The 16752-nt window shown below is 33.5% G+C and overlaps 2 protein-coding genes across 3 annotated transcripts in view; one reads left to right on the forward strand and one right to left on the reverse strand.

Annotated features, from left to right (window-relative positions):
• Positions 1–16752, forward strand: part of LOC120766946 (protein unc-80 homolog) — a 54566-nt gene that overhangs the window by 2285 nt on the left and 35529 nt on the right. The gene's annotated exons all lie outside the window — the stretch shown is intronic.
• LOC120766952 (myosin light chain alkali) lies at positions 5428–11520 on the reverse strand. 2 transcript variants are annotated; one of them, XM_040092736.1, is made up of 6 exons: positions 11425–11520; positions 11219–11246; positions 8478–8783; positions 8184–8270; positions 7493–7539; positions 5428–5673 (listed from the first exon to the last, which is right to left on the reverse strand). In XM_040092736.1, exons 1-5 carry the CDS (start codon positions 11425–11427, stop codon positions 7496–7498), a joined length of 468 nt encoding a protein of 155 aa, XP_039948670.1. In that variant the 5' UTR covers positions 11428–11520; the 3' UTR covers positions 5428–5673; positions 7493–7495. The 2 variants fall into 2 exon arrangements, with proteins under 2 accessions (XP_039948670.1, XP_039948671.1); XM_040092737.1 differs by lacking the exon at positions 7493–7539 and having other exon boundaries at positions 11425–11519.

Here is a 16752-nt window from a genome sequence, read left to right on the forward strand (position 1 = left end):
GATGCTAACAAACTTTTTGCTGCCAAAAATGGAAGAACTGAACTTGGTTGACATGTGGTTTCAACAAGATGGCGCTACATGCCACACAGCTCGCGATTCTATGGCCATTTTGAGGGAAAACTTCGGAGAACAATTCATCTCAAGAAATGGACCCGTAAGTTGGCCACCAAGATCATGCGATTTAACGCCTTTAGACTATTTTTTGTGGGGCTACGTCAAGTCTAAAGTCTACAGAAATAAGCCAGCAACTATTCCAGCTTTGGAAGACAACATTTCCGAAGAAATTCGGGCTATTCCGGCCGAAATGCTCGAAAAAGTTGCCCAAAATTGGACTTTCCGAATGGACCACCTAAGACGCAGCCGCGGTCAACATTTAAATGAAATTATCTTCAAAAAGTAAATGTCATGAACCAATCTAACGTTTCAAATAAAGAACCGATGAGATTTTGCAAATTTTATGCGTTTTTTTTTTTTTAAAAGTTATCAAGCCCTTAAAAAATCACCCGATATAATGCGAAGGAATGCGTTGCACTCAGGACTACGAAGCTTCGTCTGTGTATGTATGTATGTATGTGGGGGGTGTGTGTTTTAATGATTTTTTTTTACAGTAACAGTACGCAGTGTTATTGTTGTATTTCGCTTTGCTCTCACCCTCTGCTGCTGCCTGCGTCGCACTGGCTCTCACTTCGTGCCTTCGTGGATTGTGTGTGTATCTTTTGTTTGTTGAAAATTTTTTTCTATTCACAATTTCTTCTTTAAATTTGAAAGCACTTTTCAACGCGATTTAATTTCGCTTTGCTACTAAATGCACTTTTCTTATGTAACTCTTTCTTTGCTAAAACAAGAGGTTTGTATGTATGTATGTACAATTTCGAACCTGTAAAGAAAGCATTATTAATCACCCGTGTTCATTACGCGCTTCATGCACCACCTTCACACCGGAAATTAAATTAACGGTGAGGGTCACTCGCGGTTTGCGTGCGTTCTGGTATACCAACTACCGTTGCCTTTCTGGAATAATCTCTTTTCAACTCACAATTTGCTACAATTTGCCTATTTTTCCTCGCTGAAACTTTTGTGTATACACCACAACATATGTATGTATGTATGTGTGTATGCATCTATTTTCCTAAATTTTATTCACACTTTGCTCTGCGCCGCACTGCGCAGTGCACTTTCAATAGTAACCAGCTCGAAACGAAATTCAAATTTCACAATTCACTCACAAAGCATTTATTTGCATATGAAAAAGAAAAAATTTATTTAATATGCACAAAAACGCTCAAAAAAAACTAACCATCAGCAAATTGCAATGTAATGAAAAGAGCAAAAAACACACTGTCACACACCTTAGTGTTGTGTCGCACCGTAAATAGTTGTTAAACCGAGGATGAATCTATTTGGTCTGTTATCTCGTCTCGAACTGATTGCGCGCTGCAAAGAAGAATTTATAATTAACGTTCGAATGCGTACAGCTCGCGTCGCAAGCCCAAAAGCCGCGGAGAACCAATGCAGAAGGCATTGCATTTGTGTGAGAGCGCGCACAAAGACGCTTTTGTGGTGAGCTTTTAGTACACGAAAGCCGGTAATGCTGTTAACCAGCGCTGTTAGCAGAGCGGTTGGCGTAAAAGCTGCAACAGCGGCATCTGACGCAAAATGCATGGATGTTTCAAAAATTACTATCTAGAACCATTTCGGCTTCTAAATAGTATGGAAAGAATTAAAAAAAAGTTAATTTAGAGCTAGTATGGATTATTGAGCATCAACAAATGGATGCAGACTTTTCGAGCAAAATCATCCTAACTTTCCCTTCCTCCTTTTTACATTTATGGGGTTGTTTATCCGCAAAATTGGCGCTTTTGGATTTCTAAGAACGCACATGTGATTGTTGAAAAACAAATGCATCCACAATGTGTCACTGTTTGGTGTGCATTATGGGCTGAAAACGTAATTGGACCATACTATTTTGAAAACGAACAGTGACTGTTACTGGATATCTTCTTCGTCTTCTTAATTGGCGTAGACACCGCTTACGCGATTATAGCCGAGTTAACAACAGCGCGCCGGTCGTTTCTTTTTTTCGCTACGTGGCGCCAATTGGATATTCCAATCGAAGCCAGGTCCTTCTCCACTTGGTCATACCAACGGAGTGGAGGTCTTCCTCTTCCTCTGCTTCCCCCGACGGGTACTACGTCGAATACTTTCAGAGCTGGAGTGTTTTCGTCCATTCGGACAACATGACCTAGCCAGCGTAGCCGCTGTCTTTTAATTCGCTGAACTATGCCAATGTCGTCGTATATCTCGTACAGCTCATCGTTCCATCGAATGCGGTATTCGCTGTGGCCAATGCGCAAGGGACCATAAATCTTTAGCAGAACTTTTCTCTCGAAAACTCGTAACGTCGACTCATCGGTTGCTGTCATCGTCCAAGCCTCTGCACCATATAGCAGGACGGGAATTATGAGCGACTTATAGAGTTTGGCTTTTGTTCGTCGAGAGAGGACTTTACTTTTCAATTGCCTACTCAGTCCGGAGTAGCACCTGCTGGCAAGAGCAATCCTGCGTTGGATTTCCAGGCTGACATTGTTGGTGTTGTTAATACTGGTTCCTAAATAGACGAAATTATCTACAAAGTTATGACTGTCAACAGAGACGTATTTTATTATTATTACTGAATATCGCGGCATCATAATAACCCAGTTCTATTTGCCGAAATTGGATGTTATTGATGTGGCCAATATGTGGCTTCAACGAGACAATGCCACATGACATACGTCCCGTTAAACACTTCCATTCCAGCATGAGACAGCTGAATAGTCGTGGAAAATATCGAGAAACGACTGTGTATGTGTTTGGAAATCGGTGGAGGCCATTTACCCGGTGTGTTATTCCATAAATAACCCTATCCTATGTTATGTACTTTATGATAAAAAAAAAATTAAACTGAAAGACTAAAAACTGTATTGTGTATTCAAAGCGGTTTTAACAATGCTTCAATTGAGAATCGTAAAGAAATATTATTGAACAACTTCGTTCACGAAGGGATTCGCAGATATGCATATATATGGGAAATAGTTAATAATTAAGTGGATATATTATAAATGTTAAGACGTCTTCGATATTATCTTCACATAAAAGCCTACCGTCAATGAAGTGGTTTTCGCACAACGCACTTAAAGCAAATTAGGCCCCATTCATGCAATCGTCTTCTTCAGCGATATGCGGTCTCGAAAGCTTCACTTTTATGGATGAAAAAATTGTCACTGTTAAAGAAATTTTTAATAAATAAATAAAACTTCCAAAAGCACAAAATATTTTATCCCAAGGGCTCAACATAGTCACTATCCACCAGCTGTAATGGTTTGGTGGGGTATCTTCTGGAAAGTTATTCCACCTCTTCATTTCAATGGAAGAGGATTTAGAAATGGGGTGTACCACGATTACTATTTATTATTTCATCTTTCTGAAGAATTCTAGCTGAAGTCTGTATCGCAATTCCGCTTGAATCAAGAAATGACTATTAACCTAAACTAGGCTAGGCTGGTTTCTTAAACATCATGCCACTACTTGAATTTCTTTCATATATGTATGTATTAATCACACTCTGAGTTAGTCTTACCATTAAGTACAGGATTAAGTAATTTAGAACTAAAGTTTTTCCTACCAAATGGAAAATAAAACCCCCTCCTTCTAATCCAACTCTGAGATACATGACAAAAACAAATCATCAAAGTCATCAACAACAAGCTTGACAAGCCGACTGACAGAGGTAATGCTCGCAAATTCTATGAAAAGATGCGGCGACTAACATAAGGTTTCAAGACCGGAGCACAATGTTATAGAACCCCCAAAGGTGATCTAGTAACTGGTGCCCAGAGCATATTGAAATTATGAAGAAACAACTTCTTCAGCCTGCTACATGGCAGAGAAAGCATAACACCAGAGTATGGTGAACCCGATTCCCCAATCGATAACGAAAGAGCAGATGTTCCATTGCCCGACCAAGAAGAAGTTTGAATAGCAGTTACATGCCGAGCTATTCAAATACGCCGGTGAAGAACATATAAGGGACAAGCATGAACTTCTTTGTTTGGTCGGATGAAAGCATGTCCGACTATTAGAATTTAAGTGTGCTTGGTATCCCCGCAAAACTAACACGGCTGTGTAAGCTGACGATGAGCACACCAACTGCTGCGTCAGAATCGATAAGGACCTTTCCGAGCAGTTCCATACCAAACGAGGTTTCAGACAAGGTAACTCCCTATCGTGCGACTTCTTCTGCAGAGAAGGTCTTCTACAAGATCTGGCGTGTCATCGTATCAACGGTATCGTTAGTTCTACTTTCTCCAGGTTGGACAAAGAATCAAAGAAAATGGGTTTGGTAAAGAACGATGGCAAGACGAAATATCTCCTGTCATCAACAAGCAGTCGTAGCATCCAAGACTTAACTCCCACGTCACTATTGACACTCATAACTTCGAAGTCGTAGATAATTTCGTCTAACACCAACAACAATGTCAGCCTCGAAATAAAACGCAGAATAACTCTTGCCAACAGGTGCCACTTCGGGCTGAGTAGGCAATTGAGAAGTAAAAGGCTCTCTCGACGAACAAAGACCAAGCTCTACAAGTCACTCATTATTCCCGTCCTGCTATATGGTGCAGAGACAAGGACGATGCGTTTCTCTTTTGCGCATTGGCCGTGCGGATTACCGCATTCGATGGAACGATGACATTTTAAACCGAACAAATTATTTTTAACTTAGTATTATTCCTAATGAACGTCTATGTCACATTAAATATTGTTACAAAACTAAAAAAAACAAATTTTTTGCATATTTATTTATATAATAAGAGAGATGAATTTCCATATATATCTACATATGTACATATCAACTTTATATGCGCATATGGAGTTCAGAGAGAGAGAGAGAGAGATATTTGATATTTTTTGGAGTCGACTTTGATCACTTTGTTGCTATTGTTGTTAAGTTTTCTTAGTTCGTTCCGTTTTCAAGGAGCTTTGGCACAGAATATGACACTGGTTAGAGTTTTCCAATACCAAAAAAAATTAAATAATATATTACTAAATTCAAAATTAAAAATGTTTATCATTATGTTGTTGTTTCCCTTTCGTTATTAAATATTATATAATAGGAGTTCATGTTATCCGTTTCCAAGTGATTTTATTATAGGTAGTAACAAGTACATTGCTTTAAGTCCTTTTCGTAACGTTGGCCACTCGTGCTTTGTCGTGTTCGCTGTTACTTCACGACATTCTATATATTAATATATTGTTTTACTATATATTAAATACGTTTTTCATGTAATTAAAATTAAATAAATGAACAACAAAATTATTTTCTAATTTTAGTTTTTTTTTTTGGTTTAACTTTTTTTATATACATAATTTAAAAATTGTTTTAAGTTCTTCATCATTTGTTTTGAGTTTTGTTTGCTTTGTTTTAATATATGCCTTCTTCAAAAGTAATTGCACCACGTTCGCAGTACAATTAAGTGTATTTATAAGCAGAGAAATTAAAAATTTAATTTAAAATAAATATATAAGAGAGAGAGAGATGAATAAAACATCTATGGAGAATGGTTGTTGCTATAACTGGTTGTTGGTATTTTTATAGCTGATCTGGTCTATCACACATTCTGGCAAGAAATGCTGCGTGGGAGGAAAGAAAGAAATATATATAATTAGTTGTATGTATTGAAAAAATTTTTAATTAAATAATTTAATTTAATTAATTTGTTGATTTTATGTCTAAAACTTTGACATAACACCCACATAAACATTGTGTATACATACAAACAAAAAGTGCTAAATTTTGTTGTGCACATAAAGACGTGGTAAATAGTGAGGAACTTGTACATAATTGATAATATTTGTATTTTGAATTGAATAAGTTTTTGAGTGAAAACTAATGGATATTCCTGATTTTGATATCGAGAATTTTAAGCCCTTCAAAATATTTAATTAAGCGATTTTAAACCGTGCAAGAGTATACAATAAAATGTAGAGCAGATCTACATACATATGTATGTATGTATCTACATATTTATTTTAAATAAATATTTAGAAAAAAGTAAAAAATAAAACATAATATATGAAAAATAATAATATTCATCCTATCTTATCCTTTAAATTATTTATTTTTACCAAAATTTGTAAGTATTTTCTTTTATTATTGGATTAGATACTGTCTTATTCGAAATTTATGGCAAGTGCTAAAATTCCTGTTCTCTACCGAAACAGCATCCGAATTAAATGATGAAACCTTTATTAAAAATTCTGAAAAATTATCCAATTTTTTCCATTACTTTATTTTTATTTTTATTTTATTTCATTGTATTTTTTTACATTGTTTTATTTTATTTATTGTTTTTTTATTATGCTGTAATTAATTAAATTTTATTTTATTTAATTTTACTTTATATTTTCTTAATTTATTTCATTTTACTTAAAATTTTAATTTTATAATTTTTATTTTATATTTTTTCTATTTTAATATTATTATAATTTGTTCAATTTTTCAAATATAATAAATATATTTTAGTTCTGATTTTAATTTTATTTAATTACTTTTTATTTTTAATTTATTTTTTAATTTTATTTATTTTTATAATATTTATTTTATCTTTTTTCTCATTTTATTTAATTTTTTTATTTACTTTTATTTTATAATAATGTAGTTAATTTAATTTTAACTTTATTTTACCTAATTTTATTTAAAACTTGTATGCTTTATGTTATATAAATTTTATTTAATTTTAATTTTCATTTTAGTTTATGTGTAATATTTCCGTTTTCTTATTTTTTGTATTTTGATTTTTCTTATTGGTTTATTTACTTATTTTTTCATTTCATTGTTTTATTTTATTTTAATTTAATTCTATTTTTTAATTTTATTTTGAATTGTAACACTTTATGTAATTAAAATTTAATTTAATTTTTAATTTAAATTTAATTTTATTTGATTTAATTTGATTTATTTTTTTAATTATATTTTATTATATATATTATGTTTTATTTTACATTATTTTGTATTTCGTTTTATTTTTTTCTATTTTTTAATTTTATTTAAAATTTCATGTTAATAAAATTTAATTTGTTTGTTGTTTTTGATTTTTATTTAAATTTTGTTTTATTTCATTTTATTTTTTTTTTTATTAAGAAAATTTCGTAATACTACTATCTTTTAATAATTTTTTATTTTACCTAAAATTTTCTCGACGCGTCGCAATTTATTTTGTAATATTATCTACAACCGCGACTACAACTACATATGTATATGAATACTTCATGTATATAAATAAGATACGTTAAATTCCCAATTTAAATTCTACAATTTCTGCGTACATATGTATGTGCATACTATACTCCTTTTAAATTTGACCTAATTACACCCCAAACTTAACCCTCCCATTTACACACATATACGAGTTTTGTGTGCATGTGTGCGTATAATTAATCGGGTACTTACCGTTTAGTCGAAGACAACTGGATCGCTCATCATTCTTTGGATGAACTCTGCATGGTGCACACGTTGTGTAAACATAATAATGTGTTTTTGTTGTTGTTGCAGGCATTTTACATACGTATGTGTATGTGTATATATGTATTTCACGCAAGAATTGTGCAATTGTGTGCGCAAACAATCATTCACATTCGTAGGTGGGCGAGCGCGTGTGTGTGTGTTTATGTGTATATGATTGTAAAACAAAGTGAAAGTGCGTCATACACATACATACATATATGGGGAGGTGAGGTGGTGCATTTTTTTTGTTTGGTTTTTTGGTGTATTTTTTCCACAGTGCGTTGGGGTTTATTTTTGGATTTTCGACATTCGACGGGCACATAAAAACGTAGGTACATATACATAAGTCGACATAGAATGAGAATACATGTGAAAAACAAAAACAAATTTAATACAAATATATGCAGAGACAACATATGGTATAAGTACATATATAATATATAAATAAATATAGAGATTATGTATTTTTTTCGGTGAAGGTGAGAAGGTGCGAAATTCAACATACATATGTATGTTGGTGAATGACAACAAAAATGATTTTTGAATTTTAAAAATAAACACTATACATAAATATATGGTGCATTATATGTATATGAGTTAGATGAAATTAGAAGAATACTATTTTGCTTCTACTTACGGGAGTATGGAATCATGCCTTCATCATCTTCGGGGTCCATGCAGTCGGCGAACAGTGTCTCAACTTGTTCATCATCCAATTGCTCACCTGTGAGTTGAAGAATAAATTGTAAACGGTAAAAATATTACTAAAATAACAGTTCAGAGAGCTGTCTAAAGATTTGATCATGGCATGCAATGAAATTTTAAACTTTCTTTCTTTCAAGAAAACTCAACTAAGACTCCAATTAGATCACTTCTAAGACTTGCTTCCCTTACAACTACAATTTAATAGCTAGATGTCAATCTAACTTACCAAGTGACAGGAGGGCGTGTTGCAATTCAGCCAAGAGCATAGTGCCGTCCTCGGCTTTGTCGTACAATTTCAAACATTCAATGAAATCTTCGTAGCAACCTTGGTCCTTCTCCTTCTTAACTTGTGAGTAGATGGGGAGGAATTCTTCGAAGGTGATTTTCTTCTCATTGCGCTTCTTGGTGCCGCCCAATTTCTCGATCAACGCCAAGGTTGGGTTCAAGTTGAGAGCACGGAGGGCATCACCTAGATCGACGGCATCAATGCCCACGCCGGGAGAGCCCATGATTTCGAAAACGAATTCGACATCTACGAAAAACAACGAAAAAATTGTTAATATTGATTTTTTTTTATGGAAAATTAAGTTATTTATTGATAAAAGTGGCATAAGTATTATTGGAAAATTTATATTATTATGACCAGGTCGCATCATTTATTTATTTCTATGTACTTTTTTGATTAGAGTGCAACTTCATATCAAGCTTTCATAAAGCTTTCATATAGCTTTCACAGAGCTTTCACAGAGCTTTCACTTTCGTTGCTTTATGCTTAGGTTCAATATGTTATGAAAGCCAACAGGCTTGTAATATCTAGTATTGATTTCCATTTTATTATTTTCACATATTATTGTTTTTTTGTATAAAAGTTCGATGTCTTCAAAGCTTTTAGCATTTAAGAAATTATGCAAATTTAAAAGACCATGCAACTCTCATTAAATTAACGGTACTATAAAAAGATTAAAAAGTATTGTTACTGTAATGATTTTATTTATTTTTACTTTAAATAATTGCGAAAAAGCTTTTTTATAATCAGTTGCATAAGCTTAGGTGATTTAGAATAACATACAGGGTGCTGATTCTTCTGTAAACAAACATATTCGTCAAAATGATTTTGATGAGGGTGATCCCAACCAAACATTATTTCATCCAATAACACGGAAAAACTTTCAGATGAAATGAGGTAATGGCATTACTCAACTTTTTCAGATGGTTTGAGGCAAATTTCAAGAAATTATTAAATACAAATATTCCCACAAATTATAGGAAGATAAATAGATGAGCATTGCACCGCGACCTTCGGTCTAATGTGCCCCCGGGAATTAAAGGAAAGCACTTCTCTTAAGTAAATAAGCCGTTATATAAGCACTTAAGTTTCAGTGCGATAACGGTTTATTTTATGAAATAAAAATTTTGAAAAAAGAAGAAATCTTGCATACCCCAACTTCAATTAAATAGACGTCCTTGTCCTACTGCCCTTAAACAAATATAAATGTATCCATTCGATCCATAAAATCTACATATTTCATATGCGTTTCCTCCTTCACGCTAATCAACGAACTTGATCCGTAGATTCAAGACCAACAAAAAAAAAGATATTTATGACACATGCCATATATGCAGCGCACCCCCAACTAATGGGGCCTTCATTAGTATACATTTTGACAGCGCATAGCTAGTGGAATTTCGCTCAGTGTATATAAGCGTGTCGTGAGAAAGAAATCTGACACCCGAGCGTACGAATAGTTGAGCACACGATCGGCTGTATGGACGAGTTAGCGCACCGAACACGCATGCGATTTTTACCGAGTTTATGTCGGTGATTTGTTTTTGTTTGTGTGTGTGTATATTAACATACATATAAACACCTTTGAGTATGTGAGGTATGCGGAATGAAAACTTAATGCACGATTTTTTCCCAAAATTAGAAATGCGTTCGGTGTGCCGTTGCTCGGCCAGCGCCTATTCGTGTTCACGCATTTACCGTTAGTCTGTGCGCACACATATTAACTTTTTTAAATTATTTCAACATACACATACATTCACTTATACTTGAATTGGTCACAAAGGCGCCGCGACTTTTTTGATCATATACTATAGTATATATGTATTTGTATATACATATATATTTCTGCGCTCAGTCCTTCATTTCTAGTTTTTATATTTTCTCTCGTTGTTTTATTTTCGTTCACATATTTGCATTTATTTTTATAATGCCAACAACAGTTGCGCAGTTAGTTTAAGCACATTTTTTTACCAAATTTATTTTTAAATTTTTCAATTTTTTTCAACTTTTTCTCTACGAAAACTTTGTTTCTGAACAAATGAGATTTTTTTTGTGAACACACTAGCGGCATTCAGCCGCACGTTAAAAATAGCACGCAAACGATTGTAAAATTTTTCGTTTCAATTCCATTTCCATTCCGTTTCGTTGGCGTTTCGCTTCGTTTATGTCGTTATGTAGACTTTTTATGGGCACCTTCGGCGCTGAAATACGTAGGTGTTGCGTTAATATGGCAGCGTTTGTCCGTTTGTCATTTGTGGCTATTACCGTTATGTACCGTTGTAACTATATGCTTTTGTAGGTTGCGCTGTATCCAAAAAGCAACAAAAATTGCCTAGCGGCAATTGGTATTCCAAAACTGGTATTCCAAAATTATGCGTCTGCATTGCTCTTTTTTCGAAAACTATGCGTAGCCTCGGCAGCCTTTTGAAAGTAACGTTAACACTTTGTACCGTTATGTAAGTATATGCTTCGTGGTTATTTGGTTATGGTGTGTTTATAGAATTTTCATGAGTTAACACCATAAATTTTGTTAAAAAAAGTTATTTGTAAAAATTACTTTCATTTTAATTTAAAAATATCTTCTAATATATATTTAATTGTCCTTGGAGACGCTTGTATAATCATTTCCAGTAATTTTTATACCACTATTTTTTTAAATAACAACTTGTATGCGAACTTACTTTCAATATCACGTTTTGGTAAATCGGCCTAGAATTAGAAGAAATGAAAATATTTGTTACATTCTTGTTGTTGTATAAAATATTATTTGATTAAAAACGCAAATTTTACATTTGTTCCAACTTTTTTAAGGTTATGTAGGAACAAATGCTTATTATTTTTGTTCTAATTGTGGCGATCCTCAAGCGTTAGAGCAGCAGTCACTCACCATTTTGTTTGTTGGATGAGAAAAAATCAACTAACCCGTGGATGAGCTCTGTCTCGACTGAACGTTTCTCGTCTACAGCACGCGTGTTAGGTACTTTCCTGTCGCTTGGCCAGCCAAAAAGTTTTTCACAATTTTCCCGTTACACATACGAACGTGCAGCAGCCGAAGCCGAGCGGCTGCACGATCACTCAGCTACCGTTGTGTGCGTGAAATCACTGGGTAAAACGGGTAATTCGGTTGTTGGGCGGGTAATCGGCTGTTTGAGATGAACACATACACACACACAAAATGAGAGTTGCATATGTATTTGTGTATGCTTAGCATGGCTGCAGTGTTTCGCATATTTGTTGTTGCTCAGTGTTTGCTCATAAAAATTACTTTCCTCTAAAGAAAAATTTTTTTCCCACAAAATATTTTATGTTGCGTCTATACATACATATCTGTATGTGTGCCTATTTAAGTATACAAAATAATTCAATTTTTTCTAAGTAAAACACACACACACGCAAACACATTGAGATGCTCACTTGTTGCTGTTGTTGTTGTTTTTGTTATTTGGCAAGGGCGGCATAGCCTACAGGTGATTTACTTGTTGAGCTGGCCACCACAAAATACGCCAAACAATAGCAATAGCAGCAACGAAAGCTACAAAATAGTCGCCACCAGCACCACCACCGCCACCTCGCGTCTCTGTCGACTACGTCTTACGGCATGCTCAGTGGTCGTTGCTATTTTTACTCGGATGCGCATAGGAAACTACATGCAATACATACGTGCATATACATACATATGTATGTACAGCAGTAATAATCGTCAGCCGTTGCCGGCCTTAGTGTTGAATATCATTGGATATTTGCCTTTTCAAAGAGCTGTATGCGAATGTGTTCTAGTTATGTATGCACGTATGAGCAGCGCCTGGCATTTTATTAAAACAACGCAAATAATCCCAACTACAAACTCTATATAAATATAAGAATATGGTTGTATACAATATAATCAATAGGCATAATTAGTTTGTAGCCAAATATTTTTTGCCTATCGACCCTGATCACTTCGTTGGTTTCAATGATTTTCCTCATGCCTATGTATGTGTGTGTGTGCGTTGATTGTTTCCTAATATTTTTTTGAAGACCTTTGCAAAGCGTCATCTTTGGTCATACATACATACAGACAGTATTTTGATAAGCTTCAAATATACCTAAACACATGCACATATGTATGTTATATCTGCATAGTTACATATATACATACGCATATAAAAATGGTCGAATTCACCAGCTCTCCTGCATACTTATTAAGCATGTCTGCATGTTGTTCGCATTGTGTCGAGTGAAAAATTCCGTTGTTCTTACATACAAACGCCTAACTGTATATGCTCCCTGCATTGTGCTTATATTTGTTTGTATGTATTGGTGTGCGAGAGCATGAATTGGTTTATGCCGCCACGCAACATGTTTTTGGTTTCACTATTTTTACCAGCGATGACACAGAAATTCTTTTCATTTATTATCTTATTTTGCGGCTTTCGGTGCTTCGCCGTATTATTTGCAAATAAAATACATGCATATATACAGCATTATGTATCGGCGAAGCAGATATACATATCGATTTGCTATAATTAATTATATTTTATTTGACATGCTCACTTACTGTATGTAAACAGAAAACTGTGTGATATCCTAGACAAGATGGAAGAAGCATACATATTTAGCACCTTTAATGGTCAAAAATTGTTATTGATTTATTTTTAAAATAAACAAAGTTGCTTCACACGCATTATATTTGCTGAAAATATAGGAAACATTTTAAATTATTTGGATATTTAGAATGCTTTAAAGTTTCTTTCACCACCAATTTAATCAAAATTAAATTTTTTCGCTAAACTAAAGAATATATTTTTCTTTCATTGTATATCGAAATTGTGAGATTCAAAAGTTTTGTATTTAAAACGGTTTTTTTTATTTTTTAATGTCAATGTTATGATGAAAATTAAATTTTTATTTTTTTATACAATATGTTTTGGGTTTAAAAGTTGAAAGTTCGGATTATTTCTTTTTTTTTTATTTGAATGAAGTAAGTAAACGCAATCCAGCAGACTATTAATCTTAAAACAAATTCTCATTTTTTCTAATTCTAAATTATATGATTGGAATTCAATTTTTTTACTTTTATATTTTAATCTGGTAGGTTGGAATTAAGAGGTCAGTAGGGTCATCTTTTTCAATTCATTTTTTTTTTGTTTTTGCATTTTTTGTTCCCTTATACCCTTAGAATTAATGTAGAAACCCACTTTACCATTGAAAGGTTTCGAAAAAGGCCTAAAAATAAAAACGCCTGGCTATCGTCCCTAGATTCTAGATTCATAATTTTGTATAATTTATTGTCAAGGTTATGACAAAATTCATGTAAAAAACATGTGGAAAAATTTAAAAAAAAAAACGTTAATTACTTTTTTTATTTATTAACTTTTTTTCATGATTCTAGTAGGAACGATTACCATTCACGTACTTTTTAAGAATAAATTGAGTTTTTGTGTTTCAGATACTCCAAACATGAGAAATCGTGTCCGTCAGTGAAAACTCATATCTCATTCACCCAGCCATTTCTCCGACAGATGCCACGAAAAAATTTGTTTAGACACTCCACGATATACCTCATGATATGTAAAAAACAGTTCTATTGTAGAATAAAAATTTCTATGAATACAAAAATACAAAAAAAACAGGCCAGATTACCCTACTGACCCCTCAAAAGTAATTTTTTAATTCTATATTTGGGATAAAAAAATTATAAACTGTAATTTAAATTCACGAGTAAGCGATATTTCAAAAAAAATTTATTCACACATGCCTTCAAAGACGGTCGAGATATCGTTGAAGACATGACTTCTTCTGGACGGCCGCTTCAACTGATGAAATTACTAAAAAAGTGAAGAATATGGTACTTTAAAATCGTCAGGCAAGTTTTAGAGAGAAGGTAAAAGAGCTCGACTCGTCCCTTAAAAGCTGAATTTTTTTCAAAATGACTACTAAACATGCCTCTTTGGACATGCTTGATGGTGCGAATTCCAATTGTACATTCATGGAGAACATTAAACTGTCGATCAGATATGGGCTTATGAGTTTGACATGCAAACAAGTTAACAATCTTCGGAATTTAGGTAAAAAAAAACGAGCCGAAACCAAGCAAATCGAAAATTAAGGTGATGATCATTGTTGTTTTTTCGATATTCATGGTTTGAAGAAACATGGAAATAAGAAGTTCTTTTTGGTCGTAGTGAGGCGTTTGCCTGAGAAGTTCCATCGAAAATGGCCGAAATTGTGAAAGAACAATTCATGGATTTTAAACGATGATAATGCACCATCACTTCGAACCACGTTTGTGACCGAATTTACAGCCAAAAACGCAATGAATACCATCGAGCAACCAGCGTATTCACGAGGTTTGGCTCCGTGTGATTTTTTCTTGTTCTTCAAAATGAAATTGCCGCTCCGTGGACCTCGTTTTTTGTTGATCGAAGAGATAAAACAAAATTCGCCATCTCCACGAGTGCTATGAAAAGTATTTCGGGGACTAGAAAAATCATTGGCATAAGTGTATTACATCTGGTTGCGATTAATTTCAAGGCGACAAAAAAAATATTGAAGAATAGTCAAATATTTTGCGTTTTTTTACAATTTTAGGATACTTTTTTGTCTTAATATAAGAATGCACGCTAAAAATTTGTAAGTCCAAAATTACATATTTTTTGAGGAACTATTTAAAATGCCTTCAAGTAATCATTTCAGCAAATTCGATAAATGCTGTTTCAAGAAAAACGCGTTCAAAGATTTGAGCTGAGCGGCTGCACTTAAGAAGTACCTAAAAATGTATTTGAAATATCAATTTAAATTTTATCATTGTATTTTTGAAGGTAAACAATATGCAAAAACAAAAAAAAAAATTCTTCAAAATTTCTTACTATGAGTTCCGCTTAATTCCAATTTTTTCCAACAATAACGTCTGAGTTGCCTTAATCATGTTAATATGAAGAAACGCTAAACACAGCGTTTTATCTACTCTTTAAAACTTAGATTATTAGAGTCCGGAGACAAAAAAGATAATATTTAATATATGTACCATATATAATATAATAATGCCGGGGCGTATGAGCAACATTATTCAGTCTATTAATACTTAATAATTGTCCATAAGTTTAATTCTCTCTCGAATGAAATCGTATTTTCTTTTAATAAAATAAGAAGATAAACTAGCCACTTATTAACATAACTTTTCTTGATTTTAAAAAGCTGTCACTTTTCACAGAACTGGCATGGCGTATGAGTAATATATCTACCGCACAGTGTTACTCATACGCACCCCACAATTGATATGCATGTTTTTATGAGAACTTCTTTTCATCTTGAGCTCCAGTGAAGTAAAATAATCAAATATATTTGTCATAAAGCAGATGAAGGTAAAATTATATATCGCGATCCCTAAATTAATAACTTAACTTAAAAAATTGTGTAAGGTATCGAAATATTTTTTTATTAACCAAAACTGAATTTTGTGAACAAACTTTTTGGACATATCAGAAAGGAGGTTATTAGAAAAGCCTGTCACGAACACTGTTTATGTTCTGATAACACTACCTAGCAACTGACTGATAGGGGTCACTAACTGGTAAAGCCGGCGAAAGCAACTCATCCACTTGTTGCCCTTCTACCAGCATCTCAATTCATCAATGGGCTCGATGGCTGTAAGTACGCAAACTCAGTAATTCCACTTATCTCTTTAATGCTCTTTTATTTTGATTTCACTTTTATTGTCACTTCTTTTGTTGAAGGCTTTCTAAACAACCTCGACGGCCTCTTTGATGTGCCAAAGCAACTACATTCACACATATTATTTTAGAAGTTATTCAACCCGAAGCTGAACAACAAGTGCGGCTTGGCAGTGTGAAAATCAGCTGTTTTTTGTTTACATTAAACATCTGAACTGGACCAGAAGTGCGCAGGCCTCCCGATGTGCCGAGTTCGTAAACAATGAGTATTTTTTAGTTACTAAAATTCACCCCTAAATTATATGCGTTAAGTGTTGTAAATTTGAATAGCTACAAGTATATTATTTGTAAATATTTACTCTAATCTGTCTCCAACTAATGTTATTACTAAAACCCTTCTGTGCATCGTTACACTGATTTCATGCTTTCATATAAAATCACAATTATAGCGGTTATATATTATTTACAACACCGTTATCTCCCACGCCGCTTACACGTATTGTATCGAGGACAATAAGCCGATAAGACCGCACAACAATAACAACATACATTAATGCCGTGAG

Source organism: Bactrocera tryoni, chromosome 1 (assembly GCF_016617805.1).
Source record: "Bactrocera tryoni isolate S06 chromosome 1, CSIRO_BtryS06_freeze2, whole genome shotgun sequence".
NCBI classification, from domain to species: Eukaryota; Metazoa; Arthropoda; class Insecta; order Diptera; family Tephritidae; genus Bactrocera; species Bactrocera tryoni.

Excerpts from the sequence above, each read along its gene's own strand:
- LOC120766952 (XM_040092736.1), bottom strand. Across the intron at positions 8,784-11,218 it reads ACCAAAACGTGATATTGAAA|ATGTCGAATTCGTTTTCGAA; the intron begins GTAAGTTCGCAT and ends TGTTTTTCGTAG. Across the intron at positions 7,540-8,183 it reads AGGCATGATTCCATACTCCC|AGTTCATCCAAAGAATGATG; the intron begins GTAAGTAGAAGC and ends TGCACCATGCAG.